The sequence below is a fragment of the Amphiura filiformis genome, chromosome 8 (genome assembly GCF_039555335.1).
Source record: "Amphiura filiformis chromosome 8, Afil_fr2py, whole genome shotgun sequence".
Taxonomy (NCBI): domain Eukaryota; kingdom Metazoa; phylum Echinodermata; class Ophiuroidea; order Amphilepidida; family Amphiuridae; genus Amphiura; species Amphiura filiformis.
The window spans coordinates 19,134,785-19,150,098 of NC_092635.1; the positions used below are offsets into that span (position 1 = coordinate 19,134,785).

Consider the following 15,314-nt stretch of genomic DNA (forward strand, 5'->3'; position numbering starts at 1 on the left):
TCAAGGGTTTAGGGCAAAAAAAGCAAAATCAGTCCCAAGTCAATATACAATATTTTCAGATAATAGCCAAACAATTCAAGGAAAACAATTTCTTTTGCTGCATATTTATTGCAATGTAAAAACCGAATTTGAATTGCCCGAATATGATCAATTAAGCCCATATTTTTAAACTCATAGCGAGACCAATAAATATTGGGTGTAAAGCATCCAATTTTATCATTGTTTCAGGAAAACAGTAAATAAATCCTTTGTTTCCTATTGTTTGTTGTTAAGTTCAATGGCGCATATCTCAATAGTGGCAATGGCAACATCCGGGCTCAGTTGTGGTGGATAGTCATTATGAAATGATTTTGTAGCCAGAAAGATCAATTTTCCCAATAGGTAAGGCAAAGTGTCCCAAAACTGTCACGTTGCCAATTATTTTCAATGCTGATTAGGCGCAATTAAAAAAAAAATTTGGTTTAAAATTACCAAAATGTTTTTAATTTGTAACGCACAACTCGGATATATTTGAGAAAAGAGCCAGAGAAACCTTGTAGACCTTTTCACCGTGACGTCACTTAACCGATATTGGGGCCTTGGATGTTTACAAACAATGCGTTTCCCACGTGCCCACAATGTGAAAAAACGCATATTTTCTCCTCGGTTTTGTCATCTTCCACAAATTGTTTAAACAGGAACTGTAAACTGTTTGTAACATTTGTTTCAACTTGTTTTGATAATACAAAAGGTACGGCAAAAACGCGATGCCATTTGAAAATCAATCAGTTTTGTCTTGAAATTTTGTGCACTTTTTATGGCGTGCTGCGAACTGGCAATCTTGCACAGGGCACCTAGCGTCAAGCAAAGTTGATCTTGCGCGCCAGCGATGTATTTGCGTCTGGGTGCGGATGACTGGAATGCTGGACCCAATATCGATTGATTGGTGACCTCCGAGAAAAAGTCTATTAATTCATTGTTTAAGGTTGGTTTTAACCCTGGAATTATGACAGCCTTTGGTTTTTTTGGCAACAATGCTGTTCTGGAGAAAATAAACAAAAACATGTTTGTTTTTTTAACCCAAACTTCGGGCAACTTAACAAAATCAATTTATCTAAGAAATGTTTTATTTTGACCAACTAGGAAGTTTTCACCAAAAATGTTGAAAAATACTCAATTTTCACCCAAATTTCAACAATTTTTGGTGAAGTTGGATCAAAATTAAAAATGAGTCCCAGAATCTATATCTAGCATTTTCTCCAAAAACGATTATTGCCCAAATTTGACTTCAGACGGATTTGTCACGTCTTTGCCATTTTAAATATGTAGGCTTCTTCTTTAAACCAACAGTTTAGCAGAACGTACGAGGCCAAAGTTTCCAAAGACCAACGTTAACATCGTATTAATTTTGTTGCAAAATATTAATAAAAAAACCAAACAGATTTTGCAGGGTTTTTTAAATGTGATACAAACATGCATTTTTAGGCCTTATCAACAACACAAAACCTCAAGATGGATTAATAGAAATACACAGAACTACTATATTGCAATGCACTTGGTTCATTTATTTTCGTTTAAATTTTCTTCTTTTTCTTTGTTTCTTACTTTTTCTTTTTTGTTTTTCGTTATTCTTCTTAATCATTGAAAGCAAAAGTTAAATTACATGATTTTTCTTTAGACTGGTTTACAGATGAAAAAGAAATGGATTGTGGCACCCTGAATTTAATTTATTGGTTCATGAGTCGGAGATATCCATGCACAACTCGAATGTCAGCAATTCCCTCTTTATTTCGTATGAAATGATGGTGAATATGGTTTTGGTTTACAAGACAGTATGCATAACATGGCTGCATCAAAGCTTTGAGACACTGCTGATTCAAAGGAAGCCAATAAATTTACAATGTAACTCCTCCATAATAACTTTAACAAAAGTGTAGACATGTTGAGTATTAACATTTCCAAAATTTGATGATTAACAGTTGAAATTTGAGAACATGACAAGACTTGTTATACAGTGGAAACTCATAACGAAGTTGTCAGGGACAGAATTGTCGTTATATTAGGGTTGTAAAAACAATAAATAACAAAAGAATTTTGTATCTTGGTTCTGGAAAAATACTTCTTTGTAACGGTTTTTCTTGTATCAGATTTCGTTATAATGAGGTTTTACTGTACTAAGAACTATAACAGTAGATGCATTTAGGCATGTTAAATAATGTTAAATTAACTTGGTTAAATTATACCACTTGAAACCAAGTCCAACCAAGTCTAGCAGTTAGTTGCGTACAATATGAAGTTTCAAATTTGTCTTTGATATGGTTAATGATTTATTTAACAAGTTCTATGCGTACAAGTTGAAATACAGTTATTACCTCAGTGTGCCACAATCCAGTATAAATAAAGTATAAAAGTTCTATGTTGGCATAGTCAAGTCCACATAATTGAAAGCACGGAATGATAGTATGATAAGTGTTCTTTTGATTTACTGACCACCACGAAGACGTAAGACAAGATGGAGTGTAGACTCTTTTTGGATGTTGTAATCAGAAAGAGTGCGGCCATCTTCAAGCTGCTTCCCAGCAAAGATAAGACGCTGCTGGTCTGGTGGAATTCCTTCTTTGTCTTGGATCTTGGCTTTTACATTTTCAATAGTGTCACTTGGTTCAACCTCAAGGGTGATGGTCTTTCCTGTGAGGGTCTTGACGAATATCTGCATACCACCACGCAGACGGAGTACGAGATGCAGAGTTGATTCCTTCTGGATGTTGTAATCTGAGAGAGTGCGACCATCTTCCAACTGCTTGCCAGCGAAGATGAGACGCTGTTGGTCTGGAGGAATTCCTTCTTTGTCTTGGATCTTGGCTTTTACATTTTCAATAGTGTCACTTGGTTCAACCTCAAGGGTGATGGTCTTTCCTGTGAGGGTCTTGACGAAGATCTGCATACCACCACGCAGACGGAGTACAAGATGAAGTGTGGATTCCTTCTGGATGTTGTAATCAGAAAGAGTGCGGCCATCTTCCAACTGCTTCCCAGCAAAGATAAGACGCTGCTGGTCTGGTGGAATTCCTTCTTTGTCTTGGATCTTGGCTTTTACATTTTCAATAGTGTCACTTGGTTCAACCTCAAGGGTGATGGTCTTTCCTGTGAGGGTCTTGACGAATATCTGCATACCACCACGCAGACGGAGTACGAGATGCAGAGTTGATTCCTTCTGGATGTTGTAATCTGAGAGAGTGCGACCATCTTCCAACTGCTTGCCAGCGAAGATGAGACGCTGTTGGTCTGGGGGAATTCCTTCTTTGTCTTGGATCTTGGCTTTTACATTTTCAATAGTGTCACTTGGTTCAACCTCAAGGGTGATGGTCTTTCCTGTGAGGGTCTTGACGAAGATCTGCATACCACCACGCAGACGGAGTACGAGATGAAGTGTGGATTCCTTCTGGATGTTGTAATCAGAAAGAGTGCGACCATCTTCCAACTGCTTGCCAGCAAAGATGAGACGCTGTTGGTCTGGGGGAATTCCTTCCTTGTCTTGGATCTTGGCTTTTACATTTTCAATAGTGTCACTTGGTTCAACCTCAAGGGTGATGGTCTTACCGGTGAGGGTCTTGACAAAGATCTGCATACCACCACGCAGACGGAGTACAAGATGAAGTGTGGATTCCTTCTGGATGTTGTAATCTGAGAGAGTACGGCCATCTTCCAACTGCTTGCCAGCAAAGATGAGACGCTGTTGATCTGGTGGAATACCCTCCTTATCTTGGATCTTGGCTTTACGTTTTCAATAGTGTCACTTGGTTCAACCTCAAGGGTGATGGTTTTCCCTGTGAGGGTCTTAACGAAGATCTGCATACCACCACGCAGACGGAGTACGAGATGGAGTGTGGATTCCTTCTGGATGTTGTAATCTGAGAGAGTGCGACCATCTTCCAACTGCTTGCCAGCAAAGATGAGACGCTGCTGATCTGGAGGAATACCTTCTTTGTCTTGGATCTTGGCTTTTACATTCTCAATAGTGTCACTTGGTTCAACCTCAAGGGTGATGGTCTTTCCTGTGAGGGTTTTGACAAAGATCTGCATACCACCACGCAGACGGAGTACGAGATGGAGTGTGGATTCCTTCTGGATGTTGTAATCTGAAAGAGTACGGCCATCTTCCAACTGCTTGCCAGCGAAGATGAGACGCTGTTGGTCTGGGGGAATTCCTTCTTTGTCTTGGATCTTGGCTTTTACATTTTCAATAGTGTCACTTGGTTCAACCTCAAGGGTGGTGGTCTTTCCTGTGAGGGTCTTGACGAAGATCTGCATACCACCACGCAGACGGAGTACGAGATGGAGTGTGGATTCCTTCTGGATGTTGTAATCTGAGAGAGTGCGACCATCTTCCAATTGCTTGCCAGCAAAGATGAGACGCTGTTGGTCTGGGGGAATTCCTTCTTTGTCTTGGATCTTGGCTTTTACATTTTCAATAGTGTCACTTGGTTCAACCTCAAGGGTGATGGTCTTACCGGTGAGGGTCTTGACAAAGATCTGCATACCACCACGCAGACGGAGTACAAGATGAAGTGTGGATTCCTTCTGGATGTTGTAATCTGAGAGAGTACGGCCATCTTCCAACTGCTTGCCAGCAAAGATGAGACGCTGTTGATCTGGTGGAATACCCTCCTTATCTTGGATCTTGGCTTTTACGTTTTCAATAGTGTCACTTGGTTCAACCTCAAGGGTGATGGTCTTTCCTGTGAGGGTTTTGACAAAGATCTGCATACCACCACGCAGACGGAGTACGAGATGAAGTGTGGATTCCTTCTGGATGTTGTAATCTGAGAGAGTGCGACCATCTTCCAACTGCTTGCCAGCAAAGATGAGGCGCTGCTGATCTGGAGGAATACCTTCTTTGTCTTGGATCTTGGCTTTTACATTCTCAATAGTGTCACTTGGTTCAACCTCAAGGGTGATGGTCTTTCCTGTGAGGGTTTTGACAAAGATCTGCATACCACCACGCAGACGGAGTACGAGATGGAGTGTGGATTCCTTCTGGATGTTGTAATCTGAAAGAGTACGGCCATCTTCCAACTGCTTGCCAGCGAAGATAAGACGCTGCTGGTCTGGAGGAATACCTTCTTTATCTTGGATTTTGGCTTTGACGTTCTCGATGGTGTCACTTGGCTCAACTTCAAGTGTAATAGTTTTACCTGTAGGTAACAGAAAAAACAAAATATCATGAGTCATTCTGAATTACAAAATACGCTTAACTAGTATCAGTACCATATCTACCTTGCCATCCTATTGATGTAATTTACAAATCTTCTACTCCGATTATGCTTTTATTTGTACTAACTTTATTCCAAACGCGTTACATTAATCGAACTTGGTTTCGCAAACCTCGGCCAGGTCCTGCACAATCCGCACAAAATTTGGTTGGTAGGACCCAGGTTAAAGAATTAATATTTCTCAGGTTAGATGTCATGAGGGAATTGATGAGTGTGAGCCACAAACTATAAACAATGCACACACTTCCTTGGTGAAGTGGGCTTAATGTCATCTGCTGTATTGAAAGAATACTACTATTTTGACAAAATGGGAGATGGTTGCATCTTGAAAATGTAAGTTAAATCTTCTAGTTTAATTCTTATATAATATTTTGCAGTAAAGCTTTGACCAGCGTGACTACCGTGATATTGCAAATTTAGAGCTAACAAAGCATATGATTCATCCATAAATTTCCACTCGGCTCAGCAGCCAATCAAAGACAAGTGCGTCCAACACAGTAAATACGCGATGTATGCTTAAAATGCACGCTCGTCAAAGGTTTACTGCAAATGATTATAAGTAGTATACATTTTCATTATGTTGTTTGCCTTTCTTAATTTACCTGTCAAAGTCTTGACGAAGATCTGCATACCACCACGCAGACGGAGGACAAGATGAAGAGTTGATTCCTTTTGGATGTTGTAGTCTGAGAGAGTACGACCATCTTCAAGCTGTTTGCCAGCAAAGATGAGACGCTGTTGGTCTGGGGGAATACCCTCCTTGTCTTGGATTTTAGCCTTGACGTTCTCAATGGTGTCACTTGGTTCCACTTCCAAAGTGATGGTTTTACCTGAATTTTTTTGAAAAACAAATTCAAAACATAAATTTGCTTGTCTCAACTAAAATAACCATCATAAATTAACCAATTCAAGGACTCATTTTGTAATGACATAAGCTTAAGTTCCATTAATAAGTTTGCTGTAGTAATATCATGACTATTAGCAGCATTCTCAACTTTTGAAGTATGTGCTGGTGATAATCATCTAATTGTGTCCCGAGTCAATGAACATTTAACTATTATCTTACTTGACAACACACAACAGCTTTTGAGGCACAATTAATTTGTTCCATTTTGCTTTTTGAATGATATTAGTTACTGGTACATAGAACGTTGACTGTTTGGTGCAAAGTAGTTGACTTGTAAGCTGGTGTTGTGCACGTTGTTTGAATTATACTACTTGAAATTCTAGCCGGTGTAGTACAAACTATAGCTGGTCTTGTTTCAAGTTATGATGAGTAACACTAAGTACTGTCAAATCACTCCCCTACGCATGTACATACGCCCTGTGGAATTAGGTCAGCACATGATAGGAATCTACCACTGCAAAATCCAACATGGTGTTACTCTCAACTTGAAACTAGACAGATCACAGATTTCATTAGGCTCACCTGTAAGGGTCTTCACAAATATCTGCATACCGCCACGTAAACGGAGTACAAGATGAAGTGTGGATTCCTTCTGGATGTTGTAATCTGAAAGAGTACGGCCATCTTCCAACTGCTTGCCAGCAAAGATGAGACGCTGCTGATCTGGAGGAATACCTTCTTTGTCTTGGATCTTGGCTTTTACATTTTCAATTGTGTCACTTGGTTCAACCTCAAGGGTGATGGTCTTTCCAGTGAGGGTTTTGACGAAGATCTGCATACCACCACGGGGGCGGAGTGCGAGATGGAGTGTGGATTCCTTCTGGATGTTGTAATCTGAGAGAGTACGGCCATCTTCCAACTGCTTGCCAGCAAAGATGAGACGCTGTTGATCTGGTGGAATACCCTCCTTATCTTGGATCTTGGCTTTTACATTCTCGATAGTGTCACTTGGTTCAACTTCCAGAGTAATGGTCTTTCCTGTAAGGATCCAATAAAGAGGGTAAATGAATTGGTTATTAAAAATTGTACGAGTTCAATGTTTCCGAAATTTTGTTGGTTTCATTATTTTCAATTTCAGGTTTTGAGTACACTTAAAGTCAGAATATATCTAAACTGTTGCACAATGACCAAAATACACATTTTCCATGGCTTCAGACACAACACATTTTTATACCTTTTGCAACCCTGGTGTGGGTGATTTGACATATCCAATTTATCAAACCACTTGGATGAGACAAAGAGAATGTGTGCTTCACAAACCTTCCTTACAGTGCAGATAGATGATGACAAAGTGCTTACCTGTCAGGGTCTTGACGAAGATCTGCATACCACCACGCAGAGGAGTACGAGATGAAGTGTGGATTCCTTCTGGATGTTGTAATCTGAGAGAGTGCGACCATCTTCCAACTGCTTGCCAGCGAAGATAAGACGCTGCTGATCTGGAGGAATTCCTTCTTTGTCTTGGATCTTGGCTTTTACATTTTCAATAGTGTCACTTGGTTCAACCTCAAGGGTGATGGTCTTTCCAGTCAGGGTCTTGACGAAGATCTGCATACCACCACGCAGACGGAGTACAAGATGAAGTGTGGATTCCTTCTGGATGTTGTAATCTGAGAGAGTACGGCCATCTTCCAACTGCTTGCCAGCGAAGATAAGACGCTGCTGGTCTGGAGGAATTCCTTCTTTGTCTTGGATCTTGGCTTTGACATTTTCAATAGTGTCACTTGGTTCCACTTCAAGAGTAATGGTCTTTCCTGTAGAAAAGATTAAGAAACATTGCTCATATAGCATCACAAAATGAGACAAGTGCTTTTAAATTTTCAAGTTATGCAGGAAAAATTTTTAGATTTTAAATGCGAAGCGTTCACTACTTAATGAGCCGTAAAATCGGCCAATTGTATTTCAAACCAATCAATAATCCTATTGCTGAAGAGGATAATAATCTTCTACCTATTTCTATAGAATCATTAAATAGCTTTAGTATTTGTTTGCTTTGGCTAAATCCTGTTCAAGTGGTGGGTTACAACTGCATTGTGTTGTGTCTCTATAACCAACAATTAACAATGAGAGGACATTCCTGAACCTCGTTGACTTGGGGATGATTTGAAATGACTGCCATGACTTTATTACCAGCAATGTGGAAAAAGAGACACATGTAGAACCGAAAAAAGGTACCATTTTGTTGAAGGAGCAGAGTTGAACAAACCATAACCCCACTTCTGGATATCATTCAATGATATACCATTTTAAAGCTCGTTTTCTAAACACGAAAGAAAACAAAATTGACCGGGCGGACTTTACGGCTGATTTGTAGTGTCCAGTCACAAATGCCTTTCATATCTCATGTTTTTGAGTGCTTTTTGTTTCACAAAATTTCATACGAACACTATGGGAGACAACAACTTTACCTAATATATGTTGTTTCTTTTTATACACCTGGCCTGGGTAAAATCAATGTCATTCTTATTTCAATTAGTCCTTACCTGTCAGGGTCTTGACAAAGATCTGCATACCACCACGCAGACGAAGGACAAGATGAAGAGTTGATTCCTTCTGGATGTTGTAGTCTGAGAGAGTGCGGCCATCTTCGAGCTGCTTGCCAGCAAAGATAAGACGCTGTTGGTCTGGTGGAATACCTTCTTTGTCTTGGATCTTGGCTTTCACATTCTCAATTGTGTCACTTGGTTCCACTTCCAGAGTGATGGTTTTTCCTGTCAGGGTCTTGACAAAGATCTGCATACCACCACGCAGACGAAGGACAAGATGAAGAGTTGATTCCTTCTGGATGTTATAGTCTGAGAGAGTGCGACCATCTTCCAGTTGCTTGCCAGCAAAGATCAAACGCTGCTGGTCGGGTGGAATGCCCTCCTTGTCTTGGATTTTGGCTTTCACATTTTCAATGGTGTCGCTTGGTTCAACCTCAAGGGTGATGGTTTTGCCAGTCAGAGTCTTGACAAAGATCTGCATTTTGAGAGCTATGCACACAAAAAAAAGGAACAAAACAATGTAGTGTCATTTTTTGCCACTGTAGTTCATGAGTGATCATGATTATCGTCCCTGGAGATTTTCAAATATTTTTGTTATTTGCTCATTTGTTTATAAAATTGTGGAGAAATGAAATGTTGGTTGTACATAAATTTATAAACACATTGCAGACACTTTCTTCAAGCTACGGGCAGGGCTAGTTTGGGAAATTACAAAAATATAAGAGCCTGTGCACGTGCGTGATGGGGTCATTCCATACCAAATCAGGGTCTCCATTTAAGGTGGTACTACACCCCTGATAAATTTTGTGACTAATTTTGCATTTTTCTCAAAAATAACTACACACTGGTAACCAAATTTCAGTGAATTAACTGGATTCCTTGCCCCTATTAAAATATACATAACTTTTGTAAAGTTAAAAGTGTTCATACATGCATGCTGTCAGGTCAGTTACCGATAATGGCAGAATCCTTTTGTCTTGAAGTTCACAAAAGATACAGTCTATGAATAGCTTGTTGGCAAATCAAATTGGCACAAAAAAGGAACAATGCCTTTTGTAATCTTCATTAATTTAAACCCACGGTACTTGACCTTGGTATAAACCCCCGAACAGAACATGTACTAGGTAACCCAGGCAAACCTTAGTTAACACATTTACTAGTCAGCGAATTCGCTGAGACCGGGCCCCAACACAATGCATATTTACATAGAAATTTGAATTTTTTTCGAGAATAGGTGGGTGAAGGAAACCTACATAAATATGTTTTCTATACTTCACTTGACCCAAATATATGATTTTTTATGGTGATAATCAAGTCGCACATGGAATTTTAGAGGGATTTTGATAGCAATTCCATAAAGCTGCTATCGCCATGAGACCAAGATCTAGAAACACCCCCGAAATGCCGTTTTGGGGAATTTTGCTAGCTGAATCTTTTTGATGAAAGTCCATCTTTGACAAGATGTAACTTTGCTACGGAAAGTGCTGTGAAAAAAAGGTTTTCAGTTTTGGCTTTGTTTACTCAAGGCCAAGGGCTTTAATTTGATATATAAAATGATGCAATTTGATGGCAAATTTGAATTCACCTAGCATACCTACATGTACATGTCATGTCGCATGTGGTGTAGATCAATGATGCTCATGATGCTTGCAATAAAATTTTAATTGCAAAATGAAAATTAAATCACTGACTGTCAGGTAGTGCCGTACTATTACGCTGACTTTCGTATTCGGCGAGGAGGACGATTTCGACCTCCTGGTTTGTTTACAAACAGAGAGATAGACAAAAGACCGTTCCGCTTGTCCAAACACTCAAGTATCAGAAGGATGGTCCACAATAGCGTGATTCACGTAACATGAATAGGGATTAAAAAGCTGTCACGTAGAACCATGTGCTTCTATTGTCCAATTTGCCATCAAGATTTCATATGGAAACAGTTCAGACCCAGTACAAGATCATGTCAGAAATTAATATTTTGTTCTGGGTCTGATTATTCGGACTAACTGTCAGGTAGCCTAAAAATTCTAGTCATAAAATATACCATATGATTATAACACAATAACATGACTTTCATGTATGGCAAAGTGAATGTGGTGTTGTGCAAGAACATACATGAATCATCACTTTTTGGCACCGCACCTGGCAATGTATTAATTTTGATTACGTGACAATTGCAAGCGGCTGGCGTCGCGTCCTTCACACGAACACAAAGAAGATTCCGCCATTCCAAGAACACGGTAAATCATAAAATGAGTAGATCTTAATTCAATCGGTTCTTTTGTGCCTAAAATAGTTGTTTTGATTTACAGAATGCAGCTCTTTTTTGAAAAATATGTACACCATACGCCGAAACAAAAAAAAAATAAAAAGCCAATCATGCCAATTGCATGATCGCGCGAACAAAACATGAACAGACATTTCAGACAATAACATAAATTTCATTTTACAACATAAAACGGGTACTAAAACACACTTGATTTCACGTATTTGATGTGCTTCTTCAACTGCGTTAAACAATTACTTTAATTCTACATTATTTCAATAATATGATATGATTTACTTACATTAATTTTTCACTGTTTTTAGAGTACTTCACTTCCGTGTTGCTGTAGACGAATTTATTGCTGCGCTATTGATGTGTAATTATATATGCGTCTCTGTGCTAATTTTTCATTGGCTAAATTGTACCACATGATATGGGTTTCGGTATCTCATTGGTTCTTTGATATTATCCTGTCTCCGAGGTTTGTGACGTCAGTTTCTAAATTAAGACAGGAAATTGGTACCTTTGACCACTGATTTTGCACAATTCTGATTTCCTGACATAGGTGATTTTGTTGATGATGTAATTTATGCTCCTAGAACGGCCTAGAACATTCGGACTTTGATCATCAATAAATCAATAATCATTGTAAATACTGTAAAAGGAAAACACAATCAACCCATAGATTTTAAAAACAATTGGACAAAAACAGTTAGGCATATTTTTAGGATCTTTGATAACTTCCGGAAAAGAGAATTGCTGAGAAACTTTTTTGTCCAAATATTGTTGCCCAAATATTAAATAATAATAAAATTAAATTTAAAAATATATATATGTATATTTAAAAAAAAACAATAATTAAAAAAAAAATTTGTTTTATTGTTGTGGTACTTTTTTTTTGTTGGTAATAGTAATAGTAGGGTAGCTGCAGGTAATAGGACAGCAGGTAATATGGGACACCTGTTTTCATTTTAACAAAAAGTAGCTTAGAGAAGGTACACACTTTAAGTTGATTTGTTAAGTGTTTAGAGACATCAAATTGTGCTTCTAGAAATGCAGTTTTGGAGTCTGTGTATCAAACTCTTGGAAATCAATGCCAAAAGAGTGAAATTGCCCAAAATTTACGTCGTTTTTTTTGGCCTGATATAAAATCAATGACGCCACATTTTATGATTGTGTATCCAAATACTCTGGTACTGAGGGTGCATTTGTCACTTTTTATGATCTTTAGGTGATGGGTTAAGCTTATCAGCAGGTAAAAGTCCACTGAAAAGTGGCACTTTCCTTTTATAAATGATTATTTTCTCTGATTCTCAACTGAATGGGTGCAGGTAATATGGGACACATAGGAAATTGTGTGCATTGTCAATGCGAAAAGCAAAACTATTTAGAAAATTGAATTTTCTTGTAGAAATTTGCATTTAACATTCAAAATCATGTAACAAAAAATGTTTTTAGAACAAAAGAGTGATTTTCTGAACATTTTGATTTTCACCATAGAGATAACACAGTGTCCCATATTACCTGCACATGCAGGTAATATGGGACACTTGACGATGACGTCATTTTGACGTCATAGCGTCCAAACAAACATAAAAACAAGATAACATTGCCTGTTTTATTAATCTTAAAGGACAGGTTGTTCATCATAACAATCTCTTTTGGGCATATCTTCTATAGTTTTTATGCACATAAGCTAAACGTCCTTAATGGTCCCATATTACCTGCAGGTACCCTAATAGTAATTGGTAATAGTAATTAATACTAAATAATGTGGGTAGGCCTAATACTAATTAATATAGGCCCCCCGAGGTTAGGGCCTACCCTGTGTAATACCAAAAGTGTTTTGGGCCCGGTTTTGGGATTTAATAATAGGCCAAAACTTTTGGGGCCCCCTATTTAATAATGGACCTAAAACTTGTTTACCCCCTCATGTTATTATTTGGGCGCTTTAAAGGGCACTTTTGCCCAAATTCGCACTGGTCTTCGCACGGCCCCCCCCTCAGCGCGCACATTGTCATGTCCCAATAAAATAATGCCTTTTTTTATTGAAAGCTTAGACTTTTAGTATGGGACATGGGGGTCATATTAAAATGTTAGGAGTTCATGGGGAGAGGGGGAGGGGTAAAAAGTTTTGGGATTTAATAATAGGCCTAATCATTTGGGCACTTTTAAGGGCACTTTTGCCCAAATTCGCACTGGTCTTCGCACTGCCCCCACCCCCCCCCCCCGGCGCGCACAATGTCATGTCCCAAGAAATTAATGCCTGTTTTTAATTTGGAAGCTCAAAGACTTTTAGTATGGGGCATAGGGGTCATAAGGAGTTCATGGGGGAGGGGTAAAAAGTTTTGGGTGTAGGACTATGGACTGGGGGTAAAAAGTTTTTGGGCACGTAGGGGGGGGGGGTCAGGGGGTGTACAAACTTCAGCAACGTTAGTCCTGGGACCTGAAGCAAAAATACAAAATAGCCTGAAATTGAAAATTTGTCACACGTTGCGCGCGCAAATATTCCAGTGAAACCAAAACAAAAGTAGCCTATACATCGATATCATCATCATCAGATTAGGTATTTTGATAAATCATTCAATAGTCAGAGATAATTTATGTAGGCCCTAGTGTTAAAAAATTAAAATTGTCTATGAAGGTTTGTACCAGTTCCTTCTGGTCGATTTGCATTAATTTAGCTGTAATTTTTCTTTTCATGTGTCCTCTGTCCTGATGTAGAATGGAAGGCATATGGGGCGGGGGTCAAAATAGTTTTGTATCCGAACATGAGTGGGGTCAAAAAGTTTTAGGTCCATTAAGAGGGGGCCCAAAAGTTTTGGGTTATTAATGAAGGGGGGGGGGGGTAGGTTAAAAATTGTAACATGACAAAATATTTCCATATGTAAATTAGGCATGAGTAATTTTGGGTTTTTTCAATATTTAATGAAAGTCTATTCATTCACCATAAATATGTCAAGTATGAACCTCTTATGATGTTGAATAAAGAAATTGCAGTTAATTACTTAAATATAATACAAATGACATACAAAGTTTGACATTTTGACGATGTCAGGAATAGAATTATCATTTTTTTCTGTAAACATGGTATGTGTCATCATTGCTCAAAGCCAAATCCGAAAAGTAAAAATCATAATTCATTTGCAATGATACTTTAAATGAACATTTTGTTATCTGGATTAACATGGGATGACAAATGGTAAACGGAAAAGCCATTCTCACTGTACCGCGTATACAATGGCCTTGGACACACACAAATATGGCTTAGAGCTATTGAGGTTTGGAAAATTACTCCCTAGAAATATCTTTGATATAATGTTTTGTTTCAACTAGTTTTCTCGAAGTGTATCATTCGTTGTCGACGGAAATAATTTACATGCTAAGACAGATTAGTATTTCAGCTAAATGGTGGTAGGTCCCTTTATTTCAATAGGCCTATATTTACTGATTTATGAGCGATCTTCAAAAATTCATAAAAACAGGCAGTAGTTCTTAAACAAAACAATTTTTAATTTTGGGGGACCCGATGGTAGCCTCGGGAAGGTTTCACACACCATATATTAAAAATTCAAACAATTTGGATAAATGAAGCATATGAAGAAATTCATTTATCGACATGGATGTTTTCTAAAATTGGCCAACTTTGAAGCGCGCGCTTTTCAATTCACTGTTATGCTTGCATGCACATTGTAGCAGAATTATTGTGCAGCCACTGTGACATACCTATTTATAGCAAGGCGAATGTGGTACATCTGTTGAAAACGACATCCAAGTAGCAAGTACATAAAAAACACGATCAGGCTACTCAAGAAACCCTGTTTTCTCATTTTTTTATAATTTTGTCAATTTCCGATAGGCGTCATATTGTGTTAATAGGCATGAATTTTAAAAAGTACATTTTGATGCCTTATATGGTCAATAGGGGGGGCCTATCTAAAAAAATAAGGCCAATATCAAAAAAATTAAAAAAAACAGGTTTTTGGAATGGTGTCTCAAGATTAAGAAAAAAACATAACACAAATTTTTGGAAAGAGTGTTTTTTTTTGGTAAACAAAATTGCCGAAAATTCACTTTTTGTGATTTTCTTCATTTTTGTTGTTTTTACAAATTACACCAAATCTGAAATCCCCCCGACGGTCCGACCTATTGGTACCCCGAAGCTCCCCGAGTGTCACCACTTCTGTAACAAACCAGGGGCTCTCGGGCCTGAAAAAAAAAATACGTAGACCATTTTCATGGTTCAGCAAAAATATATACATTGGCAAAAAAATTATTGATTTTGCAGTGTAAAAAAACACGAATCAATCGATTTCGTATGCTCCAAGAGCAGGTTATGGGGACAGAATCTACAGTTTGCACATCAAATTTAGGAATATCGATCTTTTATCAATCAATCGATCAAT

At 38.3% G+C, this 15,314-nt stretch overlaps 1 protein-coding gene across 1 annotated transcript; it reads right to left on the reverse strand.

Annotated features, from left to right (window-relative positions):
- Positions 1-1,523: 1,523 nt before the first annotated feature.
- Positions 1,524-11,335, reverse strand: LOC140158756 (polyubiquitin-C-like). Its single transcript, XM_072181963.1, is given in 8 exon segments — positions 1,524-3,759; positions 3,762-5,174; positions 5,855-6,082; positions 6,682-7,137; positions 7,459-7,500; positions 7,503-7,913; positions 8,643-9,134; positions 11,210-11,335. Coding segments are annotated over 7 exon segments (4,332 nt in total). The 5' UTR covers positions 9,127-9,134; positions 11,210-11,335; the 3' UTR covers positions 1,524-2,461.
- Between the last annotated feature and the right edge of the window lie 3,979 nt (positions 11,336-15,314).